Raw genomic sequence first — 18,439 nt, 5'->3', positions numbered from 1 at the left:
CCCTGGGCACATGTGGAGGCCATGGGCTTTCTCTTGCCAATAACTCTGCCCTCCTATAAATCATGGTAATTGTCTCCATGTGCCCACAGCCTACGGGGAGTTTTGCAATACCCTTTGAGGAGATTAGTGGTCCCTGGTGTCGCTTATGAGACTCAGGCAAGCATCTGGAAGCAATTTCAGTTAAAGAATTAATGATTTTGAGGTTCAATAATACGGGGCTTTAAAAAAATAAATAAATACAGGAAACTTTGTTAGCCCCGGGAACCTGTGGGTTTCCCTAGCTGAGATAAAGGGACCGACAGTCCTCTGTCCCATTTATTGAAACTATGTGAGTGCTTGGTTGATGTTTAGAGGGTCACATGGCAGATTAAAGGCAATCTTAAAGTGAGGCTTGCAGAAGGGAAACTCCGTTTTCTTTGGTCTCTTTCTGTTCATTCTGGAAGAACCAGGAGGGGAGATGCATCGGAGGTTCATGGGGCTGGAGGACAGCAGGTGCCTGTCTGGTGATTCAGGCTGTAGACAAGGTGACGAGGTCCCACTCGGGGCTTTATTCTTTATTCCTATTCTGGAATAGGAGACGGGGGTGGAGCAGACCCCATCATTCAGTCTGAAATCTTGGACTGCTGAGTTTCTCCCTGGTGGTAGGGGACCAAACATTTCAATAAAAAAAAAATTCATTCTCTGTAGATTTCCAGGCTTCTAAAAAAATGAGAAAATGTGCCTTGGATTCTAGGGGCCCAAGTGACTTTGCTATTGTTCCCCAAGGATGTGTCTACAGTAGTGAATTGAGTTGGAGGGTTGGGCCATTGCCGGCATCACCTAAATAGAAAGCCACTGCTACCCAGGTCTGTGAGAGCAGGGTCGCCTTTCTGCTATGAGCTCCTCTTCAAGACCCGAGCACCCTCGGACTTCTTATGCTGTCTCAAGACCTGGGGGTTGGAAAAGTCGGGCCTTTCCCTGGTGTTTCTTCTGCATCAATCACGGTTATGTTTGTTTTGTTTTGAAAGCTTTTCCGAAGGACTGGCCAGTACAATCCCATTAGCCCTCGGTGGGAAAGAGACCCCCAGCCTGTGCAGTTTGAGACTCAGACCAGGGTGGGGACACCCAGGTTTGGAGAGCTGGTGGCAGATAAGAGTCCTAGGCTTCCAGCTTCAGAACCTTTCACGTCCAGCCCCGCGAGGGTGTCAGGTCCTATCCGCAGCACACTGCCCAGGCTCCTGAGCAGCCCATGAAACAAACCCTAGCCTCAGTAAGCAAGCAGGGACATTGCTGGAACCTAGTGACACCAGAAGGGAGCACCAGGAAATCGCGTGGGGGTGGGGGGAGTAGGTTCGGGAGTGTGTGGAGAAACAAGGACACTTTTGGGGCATGGTGTCTGGCGTGGGGGCGGGGGGGGGAGACACGACGTTGTTTTGTTTTAAGCTTGGATAATTGAATATACATAATTGGGTGAGATACAGAAAAACGAGTCTAGCCTTCTCCACGGAGCACACGTATCGGTACACATCCCACTGAACCACTGGTATACGTCCCATTGAGTCCAATCGTTCACCTAGATAGTTCCTCCACAGCTGCAAGAGACATTGAATTCCAGGTGTCCCCAGACCTCAGCAGAAGATGACCTGAAGTTACCGACGGGGAACTGACGACCGCGAGACCTCGCGGTGACCATGGGAGGTGGTAAGACTCAGAGCTCAAGGGTTCAGCGCCATCCCGCGTGGCGGGCACCTGGGCAGAGCCATCCTGTAGGACGTCGCTGCGTGGAGGCAGGAAGCTTGAAAGCCGGGGGTCCGCTGTGGGAGAAGAGGATTTTAAATCTCCAAGGCGCCTTGTTCCTGCCCCCAGTCTTGGTCCCAAGGCCAGCGCGCCCCGGGCCTCCTGGCCCCTCTAGCATCCTCCTTCCATCCGGCCGCGGGCGGGGCCGGAGGTGGGCGGATCCGGAGGGTGTCGTGGGAGGGCCCGAAGAGGGCGGGCCCGGGGGCGGGATCAGCAGGACCGCGGCTGCAGCCGGAGAAAAGTTGTCTGGACCAGCGCACGAGCAGCTGCGGGAGCCGGAGCGCTGCCGGGGGCGGCCCCGGGCATGGGGCAGCCGGCGCGGGGCCCGAGCTGGCGATGGGTGGCGTGACAGCGACCACGATGCGCTTCGAGGGCGCGGCCCCGGGGTGGGCGGCGCGGTACAGGGCACTGAGCCTGGTACTGGCCGCTCTGCTGGGTCAAGGTAAGGCGAACGCTATCGGGGATCACAGGGTCCCTCGGGGGCTGAGGGGGAGCCAGGTCGCGGGTAGAGAGGGTAGCGCTGTTGATGAGGACTCCGGGTCCCACCGAGAGCCCCCAGTTGTCGAGACAGCGAATTCCGGCCGCAGTTGCGAGCCATTGAGCTGCGGTTGGGGATCCGCCGCTGCAGCCCACCCCGAAGCCCTGCTGCCTCCCGGAGAGCGGAGCGGGAGGGGGGAGCGGGGGGCGTGGCTGCCGGACTCTGGGTCTGGGCTGCACCCTGAGTTCTCTATGGAGCTACACATGCTAGACCTGGTGCAGCAGCGGGGCTCGGGGAGGACCCCAGTTTCCCGCGGCCCCTTTCACAGCTTTGAGAAACCCAGGACTTTCCGCCCCACATTTATACCGAGCGGTGGCGTTGGGAGCATCAGGCGACTTTGGTTCCCAGCGAGTCCACTGACAGGCTCCCACTTCGGTCCTTTTCCCGGAGCGGTGGGAACTAGGACTCTGCAGGTTTCTGGAGACTTGTGCAAACGGGCTGACGCAGACTTCCCAGGGCTCTCGCTGCTGCTAAGGTCGCTAAGTCGGATTATTACCCCTCTGTGGGTCAGGTTGTCTGCGGGCGAGTCTGAAGATCCAGAGCCACTGGCTTCAGGCACTCAGAGTCCCGGAACCCCAGGGTGCGGTCGGGGCGCCCTGGTGAGGTTCTAGCGTGCTATAGGTTAAGCTCGTATGTTCTACGGTGTCCTGTGCTCTCCCGCAGTGAGGCGGGTTCAACCTTAGCCATTGACAAGGACCGGACTGAGGTTCCTCTCTCACCCGCCAGGCACGGATGTCAAGACCTTTCTACAGCCCAGTGCTCCAGGGCTGTGTTGGAAATGTATCCGGGCAGACAAGTTGTCAATTGGTGTTTAAAAAGTGGAATTTGCTTTACAAAAGTCCTTACTGTGCTATGTGAAACTGGGGGTGGAGGTGGGGGGTGGAGGTGCCCCTTATTCCAGGAGCATTCCCCCAGACAAGCCTACCATGCTTTATGTACACTGAGCTTCCTCCCAATGGGTCCTGTTTCCCCAGAGCCCCGGGTAAACTGGGGCTCGGGGTGTTTATTAACCTACAGGCTGCTCTCAGCACACACCTCCCGGCGGATTCTGATCACTAAATAGCTTAATGGACATTTAGAAAGAAAAAGAGAAAGAGACCTAGATTTCGCTTCGGATCACGCAGAGGCTGTTATTGCAGTGGCCGGTGTAGACCTTGGACTGGCGATTGAAGGCGCTGGGGTGGGGCTGGCATGGTGGAGACCGCCCATGTGATACAAAGCGCCCCCCCTCCCCTAGGCACCTGGATTTGCTAGATTTCACCCGGTGGGGCTCCTAAGGTTGGTCCTGGAAGCATCGTCTGCTAGATGTGTTTTCACTTTGCAGTGTTGATCAAAAGCTTGCAGCTCATTCTGTGTTCCCCTAAAGCAGCCTGATGTTTACTCTGTAAGATGTGGCATGCGTGCACAGGCGGGTGTGTGTTTGCACCTGTGTGCAGAGGCAGGCGACCAACCCATAGTGTCTTCTGCGTTCAGTCAGTCTCCACCTTGTTTTTTGAGACAGGGCCTCTCACTTTGCAGAGAGCTCTCTCATTAGGCTAAGACTTCTTGCCAGCGAACCCCTAACCTGTCCATCACTGCCTGAGCACTGGAATTGCAGCCTGCTCCCTCTGCCCCGCTCTGCTGCAGTTTTCTGAGTCTGGGATTCAGGTCCTCCAGGTTGCACGTGCACGTGCGTGAGTCTGCCAATAAGCCACCTCCCAGCTCCCCCACACAATGTTTTACAGAAACAAACACCTTTTCATCCTTGTTTAAATTTCCACTGTCTTAAAAAAAAACCATGCCAAACAGGACTATATATATATATATACAAGGATCTCTATGTGGGTTTCTGGAACCCAGGGAAACTGTCCGGATATTAGCACCCACCGAAGTGTGTGTTTTTGACTGTTGATGCTGAAGCTTCGCCTCTCACCAGGGATTGCAGAAAACACAGTTGTTCTTGCGAGTTTCCATAAATAGGACAGAGCACTGAAACAGAGGAATCGTTCTCTGAGATTTAGATCCAACTTGAGCTGAAACAGGCTACACCTGCCAACCTTCAATGGCAGGCAGAAGGGTCTGAAGGACTGAAGGGCTCCTCAGGAGGGCTGTGAAGGCTTCTGCTCAGGTGTGGGGCCCCAGCAAAGGTTGGATCCAGCCATGATCCGCTAACTCACTGGAACCTGTTGTAAGGTCCGCAGTTACTTCAATGTGCATATGGCCCAGTGGACAGAGACCTCCGTGGGGGTGTGAGCTCCAAGCAGTGCCCGTGGCACTGCCATCACACACCTCACCGGTGGTGCATGAAGCACAGGCACCTTTGACTAGAGGAGGCTTTAGAGACCTGAAGTAGCTTCAAAAGCAGTGCTGTCCGCTAAAGGAATGAAGTAAAGATAAGCAGTTCTTTGGCGCCTCAGCACTATGGCGCCTCAGCACTATGGCGCCTCAGCACTATGGCGCCTAGGGGGATCTTGGGGGGGGGATGAGAAGGGTTCCTTTCCTCTGCCCTCGGCCATGCTTTCAGTGGGGTCCAGGGGCTCCGCTCAGATGCGCATCCACCCTCTTCCATCAGCATCGCCATCTGTTCAGCCTTCCAGAGGTCCCCCAAACCCCACTGAGGATACCCCATCAGACCTTGACTTGCCTCAGTTCTCCCCTCTAGCCCGACTCTCAGCACACATGGGCTGCCCACAGGATGTTCGCAAAAACTAGGCAGATTGCTGGCATTTTAAAATGAGAGAAGGCACAGAGTTATATTTTAATTAAATAAAACATGTTTTTTAGTCTTAAAAATGGGAGAAAGTGTGTGAAGATATCCAGATTTCTGAAGTGTCTGTGTCAGACTCATAAGCCACATTGCACAACTGCATGCAGATTTATAAGTAAATAACCAAGCATAAAAGATCTTACTTCTATTTTCTATGAGTTGTATATCATCTTTTTGTAATTTTTATTGTGTGTGAGTGTTTGCTGCCTATAAGTCTGTGCACCATGTATGCAGTACCCATGAAAGCCAGAAAAAGGTATTGGAGCCCCTGGAACTGGCATTACAGATGGTCATGCGTCATCATATGGGTGATGGGAATGGAACCCGGGTCATCTGGAAGAGTAGCTAGTACTCTTAAACACTGAGCCGTCCCTCAAGGACCCAGTCATCTTCTTTGTCCAAAAGTTGTGTTTAATGAGGGAAAATTGCATACAATGAAATTTGCCCCTTTAAGATATATAGTTGTAAGTTTGGACTAACACATACAAATGTGTCAACTTTTAAATCTCCTTCAGAAACCCTGTGCCGTCTCCCTCCTCCATCCACAGTTCCTGACACACCATTCTTGGTCTCTGGACTTTTCCTATTTTAGTAGCAACACCATGATGGGCTTACACCATGGGTGGCTTTCAGATCTGCGGCTGTGCAGTCAGCATCATGCATTCCATAGTCACCTTTGCCCCAGTGGTGGGCATTCCTTTTGAATGCTGAGTAATATTCCTTTGAATGCTGCTCCGTTTTCTTGTTTCTCAAATGAAGACCATTTGAAGGACTGCAGGTTTTATTGATTATGAAAATGTTATGAATATTCACAGACAAGGTTTTGAGTGGCATGCGTTTGTTCCTCCTGGTTAGTATCAAGGCCTTGGAGTGTTGTCAAGTGATTTGGTAACTTTGGCCTTTTGTTTTTCCTCAAGTGGGTTATTTTGTATCATTTGCAGCACTTGATATTATTGCTGTTTCTTTTGTCTGCCAATTCCAGTAGCCCAGTAGTTTGTATTTCTTTGAGACTTTCAGACTCTTTTCTCTTAGTGTGTTTGTGTATATGTGTGGGTGCATGTATGTGGAGGACAGAGGGCAGCTCAGACAAGTGGTTCTCTCCTTTCCACCTAGTGGACTCCAGAGGCGAAACTCAGATTGTCTGGCTTGGTGGCAAGCCTCCTTACATGCTAAGCCATCCCTCTGGCCCTTTTTCAGGATTTTACTTATTATTATTTTTTTTTTTACTTTTTAAGTTTTATTTACTTCTTTGGGGTTTTGTTTATTCTCAGTCTTCTGACAGATAAGGTGATGTGTCCCTCGGTTTCATGATCATCTGTACATCTCCTTTGATGAAATGACTTTTTCAAACGCTGCATGCCCACTTTTAAAAATTAGTTGTTTCCTTTCTTACTGATGTTTTTCAGGCAATTTCTATGTTCTGGATATGAGTTCTCATCAGACGGTGTCTGAAAGATATTTTTGTTCAGTTGTCCTATAAAATCAGATTTTAAATTTTGATGAAAATTTCTCCTAATAAGTGGACTGTTGGTGCCAAATCTAGAAGATCATCCCCTAAGCCAAAATCACAAGAATTTCTAGACACTGGGGACAGTGAATGCATGCGAGTCCAGCGCCCTCAGAGGCCAGAAGAGGGAAGCAGACCCCTTGAAACTGTAGCTACAGAAGATTGTAAACTGCCGTGTGGGTGCTGGGATTCAAATTCAGGTCCTTTGAAAGAGCAGCCTTTACTCTTAACCACTGAGCTATGTCTCTAGCCCCAAATCATTGCCTTTTATATTTTATTGTTGGTGGTTTACAAAGAACATAGAGTTGGGTTTCCTTTCTTTAACTTGTCTGTTAATCTCTGTCTTTTAACCATCATGTTTATACTATTTATGTGTAATGTAATTATCTTCGTGTTTAAATTAAGAACTGACACTGTACACACTGTTTCCCTTCATGGTCCTTTTTCTCGTTACTCTTCCAGTGACTTTTTCTGCTTTAGGGTTTAGCATTTTCTAGGAATCTATTTTATCTCCTTGATGGACTCATTTGTGCTTCCTATTCAGTTTTACCCGTTGCCCTAAGGTTTACAGAATGCATCTTTAATTCATCAAGGCTTAGATTCAAGCTGCTTTATACTGCTCCATAGGCTTTAGACTGACCTTAAAAGAGTATATTTCCAGTATGTTTTTGCTCTCTACATGAAATCATTTTGAAGTGCATGCCCTCTTATGTGTTAGGTGCCACTAAGAGAATTGTCGATTAAGGATTGTTGCAATATAGTTTCTAGGACAGTGAGAAATCACATTTCATCGGCTCGGGCTTGTTTCCGAGTGGGCACTTTGGGCGTGCTGATGCTGCCGTCCCTACAGGTCTGTATTCTGTCTCCTACCTTTACTCAATTTTCCTGTTTAAACACCTTGGGGATTTAGAAATTGCTGCCTCTAGGAGACGAGGAAGGTCAAGACTAGTGTCTGAGTTAGCAAAATTTTCAAGAGAATGGGTTACGCTACTCTCCAGTAACCGACATCCCATCTTTGGCAATGTACACACATCCTTTCTCTCACGACAGTTGTTAGCAATACAATAAAATTCTGAAATGGTTGGGATCCTGAAGCCGCCAAGGATTTGATATCTTTTCTACATAAGATGCACCCCCCTTTGATCCGTGTGAAGAAGTGTCACTTACAGGCTAATTGGGGTCAGACTCGGTGACCCCGAAAGAGCAACTTCATACAGAGCCTCAGTTCTGCCCATTTCTGGAGGAACGGCTCGGAGAACCCAGGCTGTGAGCATCAGAAGCATGGGAGGCCTCAGAAAAGAAAGGAGTTATGGGTTCACAAGCAGAAGATGCCACAGAAGTCTGCAGGCCGGGTCTCCTGAGCACAGTTTGCTGCTTGCTGTAGGCTCCCTGTGGCTGACAATTGTGTCGGCCTCCCATGGGTCACCACAGCTTAGATGCAGGGGAAGTTTTGGTCATTACAGTGACTTTTGTGTCTGGCTCAGGTTGTAGATTCTAGGAATAAAGACTCTTGGACTTGGGATGAACTCGAGAGTGGTGTGTGTGTGTGTGTGTGTGTGTGTGTGTGTGTGTGTTGGGGAGAAATGATGATGTTTGTCTTTTAGGAACTCCCCAGGGCTAGGGATGTCACTTATTGGTAAGATTTTGCTTGGTGTGTAGGGGACCCTAGGTTCTGTCTGTAGAACGACAAAGCAAACCAACAAAAGGAACTGCATAGTCTTCAGTAATCTAGACCAGCTGAGTACACCTCTGTCTAGAGTCAGTTGAAAGTGACTGACAGGACCACCATGTCATACTTGATGGGAGTATCTCTCCCAGAGGGAAACCATAAAGCCATTTGTTACCGGAAGTGGGTGGGTAGATGCTGAAAGCAAAATCCATAGACAATGTTTTTCCCAGCACAGAGACCTCATGGACATGGCCATTACAGTCAGCACAGTTCTTCAGGGCCCCAGATTTTATCCTATGAAGCAAGGACCACACCTACTTCCTATGTCTTCAGGACCGAGATGCATGAGCCTGAGGCATGTAACATCTCTCTCCCAGGGCTGGCATGATAAGACACCACACAGTGAGCAGCTTCTGTGCCACTTAATCTACCGCCTAAGGTAGAGAAATAATTCTCTTTCAGAACCAGAGTCCTAAGTCAGGGTACCAGCAGGGCCAGACCTTTGTCTGGGTTCCTAGGGAGGATGCTTTCTCGACTCTTGCAGCTTCTGGTAGCACCTGGGTTCTTGGCTTGTGACTGTAGCATATTCTGCTCAGACTTGTGTTCTCATGACTGTCTTCTGGGTGGGTCCCTTCCCCACTGTCATTGTGTGTCATTGCCTCAGATGGAGGCAACTTCAAGTGTCAGTCATTCCTTAGACTTGTTTTTTTGAGACACCCGCCTCACTGGCCTGGGTCTCACCAGAAAGAATAGGCTGGTTGGACAGTGAACCCTTGAGGTCAACTTGTCTCTGTCTACCCAGCACAGGAAAAGCAAGCATAAGCTACCACATCTAGCTTTTCATACAGGTTTCGGAGATCAAACTCAACACAGGTCCTCATGCTTGCAAAGCAGGCGCTGAGCCATCTCTCCAGCCCCCACTCCAGAGCTTTATAAGGATTTAATGTAAGTTCCAACATAATGCATCTACAGGACCTTTTCCTAAGTAAGAAATTGGTCACAGGCTCAAAGGAGGGATGTCTCCTGGGGCCACCAAACCATCACACATAGTTAGAAAAGTTCAGAACATTTGCTGTTAGAATTGGTGACGTTAACACTGCCAGAAAGAAACACGCAAGACTATCTCATCACAGAAAGATATTTCTAGAAAGGCCTGAGAATGATGTCGAAGCAAACAGAACAGTGAACCTGACAATTTCAGAGGGAAAGGAAAGACACATTTCGTGAGAGGTGACCATCTGTCACAGACAACAGAGAGTTGGGACTTATGTTGTCCTTAAATGCATCAGCCATCACTTCCATGAATTCCTTTCTTAATCACTACCTCCCCCCTGAGTTTCTAGAGCCATCAAAGCAGCCTAGAGCAGCCCCCAAGCTATGCCCCTTAATTAATTTTCTCACCCATTCCGTGATCGACTGGTTTTGTTTGTTTTGCTGAACCAGTTCCCCAGCCTTTAATTATAATATCTGTTTTTGTCTGTGTCTCCTTACCTTGTCTGTGAACTCCTGGCCATAACAATGCTGATATAATGTCACCTGCTTTGGCATGTGGTGACCCATTAGGGACTCTGTGAGGCAATAACGGTTTCTTATATTCTCAAACTAAAGAAATTTTGAAGACCATTCTATTGTCCAATATACATGTGTGTATACATTGCTAATTTCTGCTCTTACCATTGAATTATATCTTAACAATAATTTTTCTTAGAAAAAATTGGCACCAAAATAAACAAGAAATCTTGCACTATAAAAAAAGCACACCATGAACAGTACAGCCTTGGAAACATTGTTTCATCATTTTGTTTCCATGGGAAGCAATGACTTTGTGTTTCGCTACTGATGTGATTTCCATGCACCTGCCTGGTGGCGAGCTGTGGATGGATGCTGAGCTGTTCAGTTTTCAGTTCTGCATCTTCATCTGAGAAAGCTAAACATCCCAGCTTCTTGTCTGCAGCAGTGTGTTAGTGCTGGTAACTGAAAGATCTTTATGGGCTTCAAGCCCAGCTGGATCCAGGTGCCAGGCAGGACACTCTTTGTCTCCTCTGAATAACTTTGTCATCATTGTGGGCAGTTGCCTCTGTCATGTGAAGCTCCCCCGACAGTTATGTTCCTTCTGTAGAGCAGACCCATCCCAAAGACACTGACTTCCTAAATGATCGTGGAAATTTCAGGAGTGAGTCACTTGACAAAAGTTACCTATACTTGAGCCTTTCAATGTGGCAGAGGGAATGGGAGTTTCTGATTGGCTGGATCAGTCTCTGGAGTTTGAGGCTCCATCTAAGCCCTAGGACAGAGAGTATGAAAGGAATGAAGATGCACAGAAATTTGAGGCAGGAGAGATGGCTTGGGGGTCAAGAGCACATGCCTACGTTCAATTTAGGCAAAACATCCATACACATAAAATACAAATGCTTTCTTTTAAAAAGAATGATGCTGACACAAGGGGACTAGATGATCTGTGGCGAAGCCAAGTGTCTCACAACCGTTAAAGGACCAAAAGCCAAATGTTACTACCAAGACCGAGAAGCCCCTTCCCGGGATGCGGAGTCAGGTGGATTCTCAGACTTATGCAGAAGCAGTCACTTTCCAGGGCTCTCCAGGAACACTGGGAAGGTTCAGTGAGGAAAGTGCTTGCCACATGAGACCGAGGACTAAATTTCGATTCCCATAACCCACGTAGAAAGTTCTGCTTACCGTTTCTCAGTTGTAATCCCATTGCTAGGGAGGCAGAGATGGGTGGATCCTTGGGCCTCACTGGCCTGCCAGCCTGACCAAATCAGTGAGTTCTAGGCCAGTAAGAGACCCTGCCTCATAAAGAAAATGTGTCTAATAGCTGAGGAATAACACCCAAGATTGACATCTTGCCTCTTCATGTTGGCAGGTACACATGAGGCCAACCACATGTATGTACACACACACACACGTCCCCCCACAACCAACACATCTCCTGCTCAGAGTGTTCTCTCTGCTTTGGAAATCATTTATTCACTTATCCATTCCGCCGCCCCCATCTGACGTGGCTCCAGCTCTGGCTGTGGACCAGGCTCTCCATTGCTGACCCCCTCCCAGCCGAATGGAAGGGGTCCTCTTTCCCAATCCCCCTCTCCTACCCAGGACTACAAAGGAACTCTGGGTGGGATTTCTAAAGCCTTGGCCACATACATCAGCCCTCAAGGCTCCCCTCTGCCATCCTTGCTGAGCAGAGACGTATACCCTGCGAGAAGTCTCCATCTGGGGTGATTTGTTCTGCCCCAGGTTTGTGTGGCATCTCCAGTTTTCTAACTAGAAGTGTGTTCTTTTCTTTAGCTTTTGTAAATGTTTTGGGTCAGTACACAGCCCCGGGTTCCCATTTCATTAATGAATTGACTCACTGTAGACTTTTCTCATTTCTCTTCAAAATCCAAACAGTTTCATCTTGTGCACATAAATTCTGTTAACAAAGTATGTTTTCCTACTTGGAGCCCATCCCTTCCTGATGCTCAGTTGACCCCCTGGCCATGGTCCTGCCCTTGAGCATCGGGTCTGTGAGGAGAAACATTTAGTGGCTTTGCCTAAGAGGTCTCCGTCTAGCTTTGGAGGCAGTCTCCCCTCCCCCACACGCCTGAGGTCTTCAGTTCTGCAGTTCTCTGTGGCTAGACCACAGAGCCCAGATATTTGATCAGACATTCTGGGTTTCATTTATTTGGGGAATTTTATTTTTTTATTTTTATTTTGAATTTTTATTTAATTTTTAAATTTTGAATGTAGTGTGTATTTCGGTAGACTTGGAGTGCATAGGAGGATTTCTTGGACATAGATGGGTCCCATCCAGGGAGATGAAGTCCTCATTATACCAACAGAATGGTCTACCCCCCAAAGGCAATGTTGGGTTTTGAGCTACAGTTTTGGACTTCCCTGCAGCTGGCTGGCAGCAATTGGCCCGAGCTGCTTCTGTCTTCCGAGCTGGTTGCTCACGACAAGGCTCCCTTCCTGCACACATTGATTCTGATCCTGGGTAGCCTTGGCTAATAGAGAGTCCTCGGGGACTGGGTTCTGGGCAAGGAAGAGTTGGTTTTCTCTTTTGGGTGTTTCATCCTTCTCTTCTTTAATAATGTCATCACTTGGGTTCAAGGCTGTTGTTTTCTTCCCAAATCACAGCTAGCCAAGAGGGACAGTTTTTTCTTCTAAATTCCCGCCACCTTCAGGCAATACCAGCTGCCCCTGAGATTGGACACCTCCCACCCACCCAGTTCTCACGGTCACATAATTGTGTCCTTTGCCACAGCCTCAGTGAGGCTCCCATTAAATTAACAGTCAAATCTGTGGTGAACTGCAAGACATTCCAAATGTGCTTTGATTTCCTTAAAAACTAAGACAGGCTCTCTCTTACAAAGCTAGAGGGAAACATTGAAACCAGGAATACTCATCTTTCTGATACCCCGTCTGGTCCTCAGACCCAAGGTGTGGCTTCCTCTAGTCTCGGTACTGTCCCCTGTAACAAGCAGTCAAGCTCAGAACTCCATGTACTTTGTAACTATCCTTGTCCCTTTTCATTTGTTTGCTTATTTTTTAAGTAATGTGTGCACTGTGTGCATCCACATGTGTGGCTGTGCACCTGAGTCCAGGGCCCACAAAAGCCAGAAGAGGGTGTTGGCTCCCCCAGAGCAAGGGGTACAAGTGGTTATGAGCTACCATGTGAGTCCAGGAATTGAACTTAGGACCTCCGGAAGAGGAGCTAGTGCTCTTAACCACTTAGCCATCTCTCTAACCTAATGCTTCCTTACTTTTCTCAGTCTTTCTTTGCATTTCATGACCTTGACACTGTTGAAGGTGCAGGCTAGTCTTTCCACAACTGTACTGGTTAATCTTCACTGTCAACTTCACTGAATTTAGTATCACCTAGAAACACACGTCTCGACATGTCTGTGAGGGCATTTTCATGGAGTTTGCCTAAAGTGGGAAGATTTGTCCACTCTGGGTGGCAACATCCCATATGCTAGGGTGTCAGAAGGAGAAAGTGAACCGAGCATCCGCAATCACCTCTCTGTCTCTGTCTTTCCTGACTCTGGGTTCAACATGACCAGTTGCCTCATTCTTCTGCCTCTGTCTCTTCCCCAACATGGTGAGCTGTCCATCTAACCATGACTAAGGTCATTTATCAGGCTCACAGCTAAGCACATCCCCTTAAAGAAATACCTACTCTGGCGACTTGATCAAGGTGATCTCCTCCAGGCTTCCCGGCTGTGCTATCTTCTAAATAATTTTTTAATCGATAGGTATTTTTATGGCAAGGGCATATGGAGACTTCAGATATCCCAATTCTTGGTAGAGTTTCAGGCTTTCATTTTAAACCCAGATTCCTCTTGTACCTATCTTTATTTTTATTACCACTCCTGTTTATTTTGAAGCTTAAAATATCTTAAATTTGGCCATGGGAACCATTTTTACAGTGAGGTCTGTTGTTGTTTTGACAGGTCTTCAGTTTTCTTCAAGCTCTGCCCTACTTTCTGGATATGAGATGTCCCAGGCTTATCTGTACTTCCCTGTCTTGGCTCACATTATGTTTTTTGTTCAGTGGTCTTAGAAAACAAAATCTCATGTCCGTATGTGCTCATTGCTCCCAAGTACGCCTGCCCTAATCTACTAAGAAGGAGGCATGACATTGCTTTTAAGCCCTTGGAGCAACTGGTTCCCATCTCTGCCGCTGTCTACTGCATTGAGTGGAAATGATGAAGCATTATTAGGGTCCCATGTTTGGTCATCACATGGTATCCCTGTACTGGGCCCCACACACATATTGCAGTTCCCATCTGTCCTGGTTGGATTTAATTGTCAACTTGACACATCCCACCATCATCTGAGTGGAAGGCCTCAGTGAGGAGTTGCCTATATCAGATGCCTGTAGGAATGTCTCTCTGGGGGTTGGTTTGATTGTTAATTGATGCAGGAGAGTTCAGCCCACTATGGGCAGTACCATACCCTAGGCACGTAGTCCTGGACTGTATAAGAAAGCTACCTAAGCATGAATCTCTGAATAAGCAATGTTCCTCCATGGTTTCTGCCTCAGATTCTTGCTTGAGTTCTTCCCCTGATGTTCCTCAAGGATAGACTGTGGCTTACAAGTGTAAGACAGATCAGCCCTTTCCTCCTCTAAGTAACTCTGAGTTATTGTGTTTTATCACATCAACTAAAGGGAAGTTAGAACACCATCCAGTGCACATGACTAAACTGGAAAAACAACCTTCCCAAAAGAAGAAACGTGTTGACATCAGGAGAGAGAAATGGTAGACACATTGAGCTGGTGGACAGGACCACAGCATACTTGGTAGACCTGCTGTAGATTGAGTGACAGTGGCTGAGTCACAGAGAACAAAGGCCTAGAAGGACAATGTCATTGCCACCAAATGGTGCTGGCTTCTGGGTCGTAGCCCAGCAGCTACCCCAGTTCTGCCAGTGATTGACGGGATTTCTCTTTCTTTAAAATGTTGACTCTGTGTTTCTCAACCTCACCAAACTGATGTGCTGACAAGGGGAAGGGGTGTGTTGGGCAGGAGTTCTTGCCTGCAGCGTGCTCTCTCCAAATAATGCCAATCCAAGTGACTCCCAACATTGCCACATGCACCCTGGGCACACATAAAACTGTGTCTTCAGCACTGTCCAGTATGTACAGAGAAATTCCTGAATCAAAATAATTTTAGATTTTTGAAAGAAATTGCAGAAATACTAAAAAGAATCTCACATGCTTTTCGACTCTCTCTCTAGATTAATTTCTGTACATCACCCCTACTTCTCTGTATATGGGTTTCTATGTAATTTTCTGATCTACTTACAAATAAGTTGTCCCTGTGGGATCCCTTGGAAGTGTATTCTCGGGCATTCTTCTACCTAATATGACTGTGATCAAAACTACCCACGTCACCACTGGACATCCACAGTTTTTCTGTTCATGTCATTTGCAGCAAACATGTTGAGTCTGGAATCAACTCCGATCTCACACTGCCTCTTGCCCATGGCTCGCCTGTATCTTTTTATCAGATGTGGTTCCTAGACTTGATTCTGTCCTAACTCTAATAGGTTTGGATGGTGAAGGCCAGTGTTGGGGAAGAATGTCCCACACTTGATCCAAATCCGTTTGAAAATGGACCCCATATTTCTTTCATATTGACCTGACTTCTGACCTTTGAAGACAGAACTCTGGATTTGGGGGGGGGTACATATCCAGTGTCATCTTAATGTCCGGAGTGACCCTGCAGGACCTGCTCACAGGATTCTAGAAGAACCCTCCTTTCTCCTCTCTTCCTCAGAACTTTTGGGCATCGAAGCCCCAGGAGCAGTTGTCCCCCACCATGGCTTCTTCCTCTTTATTGTTCAGTTGCTGAGATGGGTCTCACTGTGTAGCCCTGGTTGGCTGCACCTCACTATATAGACCAGGGTGGCCTTGAACTCACTTGCCTCTGAGTGTTAATATTAAAGTCATGTGCCACCATGTCTGGCTCCAGGTGGAAATTTTGGCCTTTCTGACCAAGGAACAATGACAGAAGACTCCCCTTAGTGGCCGAGTGGCCATTCTTATATGTTGGTGGATCAGTCCCAACTTTGGTTTGTGAAGTCTGATATGCCCCAACTTAGAGATGAGACTTGAGAGAAAAAATTTTCTTGCTGCCCCTTCAACATAACTGCATCTTTCTGGTTTCTACTCTTCATGGGAAAATGAAAAGCTGGTGCTTATGTGCATGTATGTGTGTGAATACACTCATACCCATATGTGCATACTCACCTAGATTCATGCATGCATGTGCACATGCATGCACACATGCATGCACACATGTAAGCAAGCCTGCAGGCACCACCTGCAGCAGTCATTAGCTTTTAGACATGAGACAGCTGAAATGGAGTGTAGCAATGGCTTCTTTCTTTCTGTCCCCAGCTGCACAGCATAGGAGGCTGTGAGTCCATCTGTCTGACTGAACCACACCTCTGATGTCTTTATTTAGTTTGATAATGGCTTCTGAGTTTTCTCCAGAAACATAGGGGCTCAGTTTTAAAAGTTCAACTGAAAACACACAGAGAGGGGTGACATGTTGGAGAACAGAAAGCATGTACAAGATGCTGTGCTGAAAGACCCCACCTTCAAAGACGAGAAAAAAAAATGACCTGTAACTCAAATCCCGTTTTCTAATTCTCAGTCGCCCTCTAGGGCCCTTAGTGATTTTTGCCGCCTTACTGTCACGGGCATTTTCACTGGCTTCACACAGTTTGTCTCTGTTCTAAATCTTCTCATCTGAGCTCAGCCCCAAGCAGTCATTTCCATAAAAGTCGCTGTTTTACATACTAATTGCATTTCTGCCCAAAAAAAAAAAAAGCATCGAGATAGCTACATCAGTTGTAACATGTTTAAAGGTCCTCTGTGTCTCCTCCCACATCATCTGCCATGGCACACTTGGGCAAACACTGGCCTGGGGCCCAGGCGCAGATGGAGCAGGCAGATCTCATGTCAGCTGCTTCCTCACCACGATCAGACCTCCAGATTGCTTCCTCTGTCAGAACTTTGAAGGAGGACCTTCAGCAAAGATGGTCTTCTAATTTCATTTCTGTTACTGTGATGAAAGACTCTCCCCAAAAGCAACCTAGGGGAGGAAAGGATTTGTTTCAGCTTACAATCCCAGAGCATGTCAGGGCAGGGGCCCACAGGCCCACACAACATCACTTCTAACCAAGGAATGCAGTTGGCCATGCAAGTGCAGCAGGGTGTGGAGGGTGTGGAGGATGCGGCTGGCTCACTCACAGGTGTACACTCAGCTAACTTCCTTATATGACACAGGACCACCAGCCTAGGGAATGGTATCACCCACAGTGGGCTGGGCCTCCTATATCAGTGAACATAACAAGATCCCAGAGACTTTCCCACAGTCCAGTCTTGCCCAGGCAGTTCCTTAGGTGAGGTGTTATAGACTGTGTCAAGTTAAAGCTGATCACAACAGATGAAAAAAAAAGTGTTCTCAAGTCCCTGAAAGTCTGGGGGTACAGCTTAGTTGCAGAAGACTTGATTGCCATATGCAGTGTTCTCGATTCAGTCACCATGGTCTCCACCACCACCTTTACTCACACACACACATAGTCACACACACACACACACACATACACACAGAGTCACACATACACAGTCATACACAGTCATACACAGTCATACACAGTCACACATACAGTCTCACACACACAGTCACACACACAGTCACACACACAGTCACACACTCACAGTCACACACACAGAGGCATGCACATAGTCACACACACAGTCACAGACAGTCACACACACAGTCACACACACAGAGGCATGCACATAGTCTCACACACAGTCACACACAGACAGTCACACACACAGTTACACAAATACAGAGGCATGCGCACGGTCTCACACACACACACAGGCACACACATGTTGCGGGAGGGATGAATGATAAATTTTCAGGGCAGGAGGTCAACCATCAATGTGGTACTCGCTTAGTCAGGCATCAACTAAAGACATTTAAGCTTTAGTCAGTCAACATTTAATTCAGCATTTCCTGACTTTGATCATTTATGCCCTTTTCAAATAAGTCTGAAAACCCAAAGACATTTTTCTGCTGCTTCTCTCAGAGGCGGACACACTGTTGCTTCAGGACCATGTGCTGCCTTCTACAAACTACAAGAACAACAAGTACATGAAATCTGTTTTTCTGGGCTTTATTGTACATAGAACACAAGTAATTTCTCATTTCATAGAAAATACTGAATACAAGTTTTAATGTTTCACGTACCTGAGGAGTCTGAGACACACACGTCACATCCACAGATTGAAAATTGATAGCTGTGTCTAATTTCAAACACTAAACCTGCCCATGCCATTGATGAGTACACTGCCCTCCTGTACTGCAGATTTTAGGCAAGAGAGTGGTGGGGCAACTTCAATAGGGGTGGGAGTGTTGGCTGGAAAGATGGCTCAGGGGTCAAGGGTACTGGCTGCAGTCATGAGGACTTGAGTTTGAGTCTCAGCACTCATATAAGGAATTTTACAAACACATAACTTCATTTTCAAGTGATCCAGCATGTTCTTCTGACTTCCACAGTACCCCAGCACACCATACAAACACACACACACACACACACACTATACACCAAATCTCCATTTTTTTTTTAAGAACTGGGGATTCTTTAGTGGTGTTCTTATGTTCTAAACCTACTTCA

General features: G+C 47.5%; 1 protein-coding gene across 2 annotated transcripts in view; it reads left to right on the top strand.

The window, feature by feature from the left end:
* The first annotated feature begins 2,001 nt into the window (after positions 1 to 2,001).
* Tmem132c (transmembrane protein 132C) overlaps positions 2,002 to 18,439 on the top strand; it is a 305,762-nt gene continuing 289,324 nt past the window's right edge. For both annotated transcript variants that reach the window (XM_087903619.1, XM_087903618.1), the window contains exon 1: positions 2,002 to 2,218. In XM_087903619.1, coding sequence (XP_087759745.1) covers positions 2,113 to 2,218 — 106 coding nt within the window. In that variant the 5' untranslated portion in view covers positions 2,002 to 2,112. The remainder of the gene's footprint in view (positions 2,219 to 18,439) is intronic.

Source organism: Myodes glareolus, chromosome 2, assembly GCF_982192425.1.
Source record: "Myodes glareolus chromosome 2, mMyoGla1.1, whole genome shotgun sequence".
Taxonomy (NCBI): domain Eukaryota; kingdom Metazoa; phylum Chordata; class Mammalia; order Rodentia; family Cricetidae; genus Myodes; species Myodes glareolus.
Note: the sequence above shows the minus strand (reverse complement) of the source record. Positions and strands in the feature narration are given on the sequence as shown.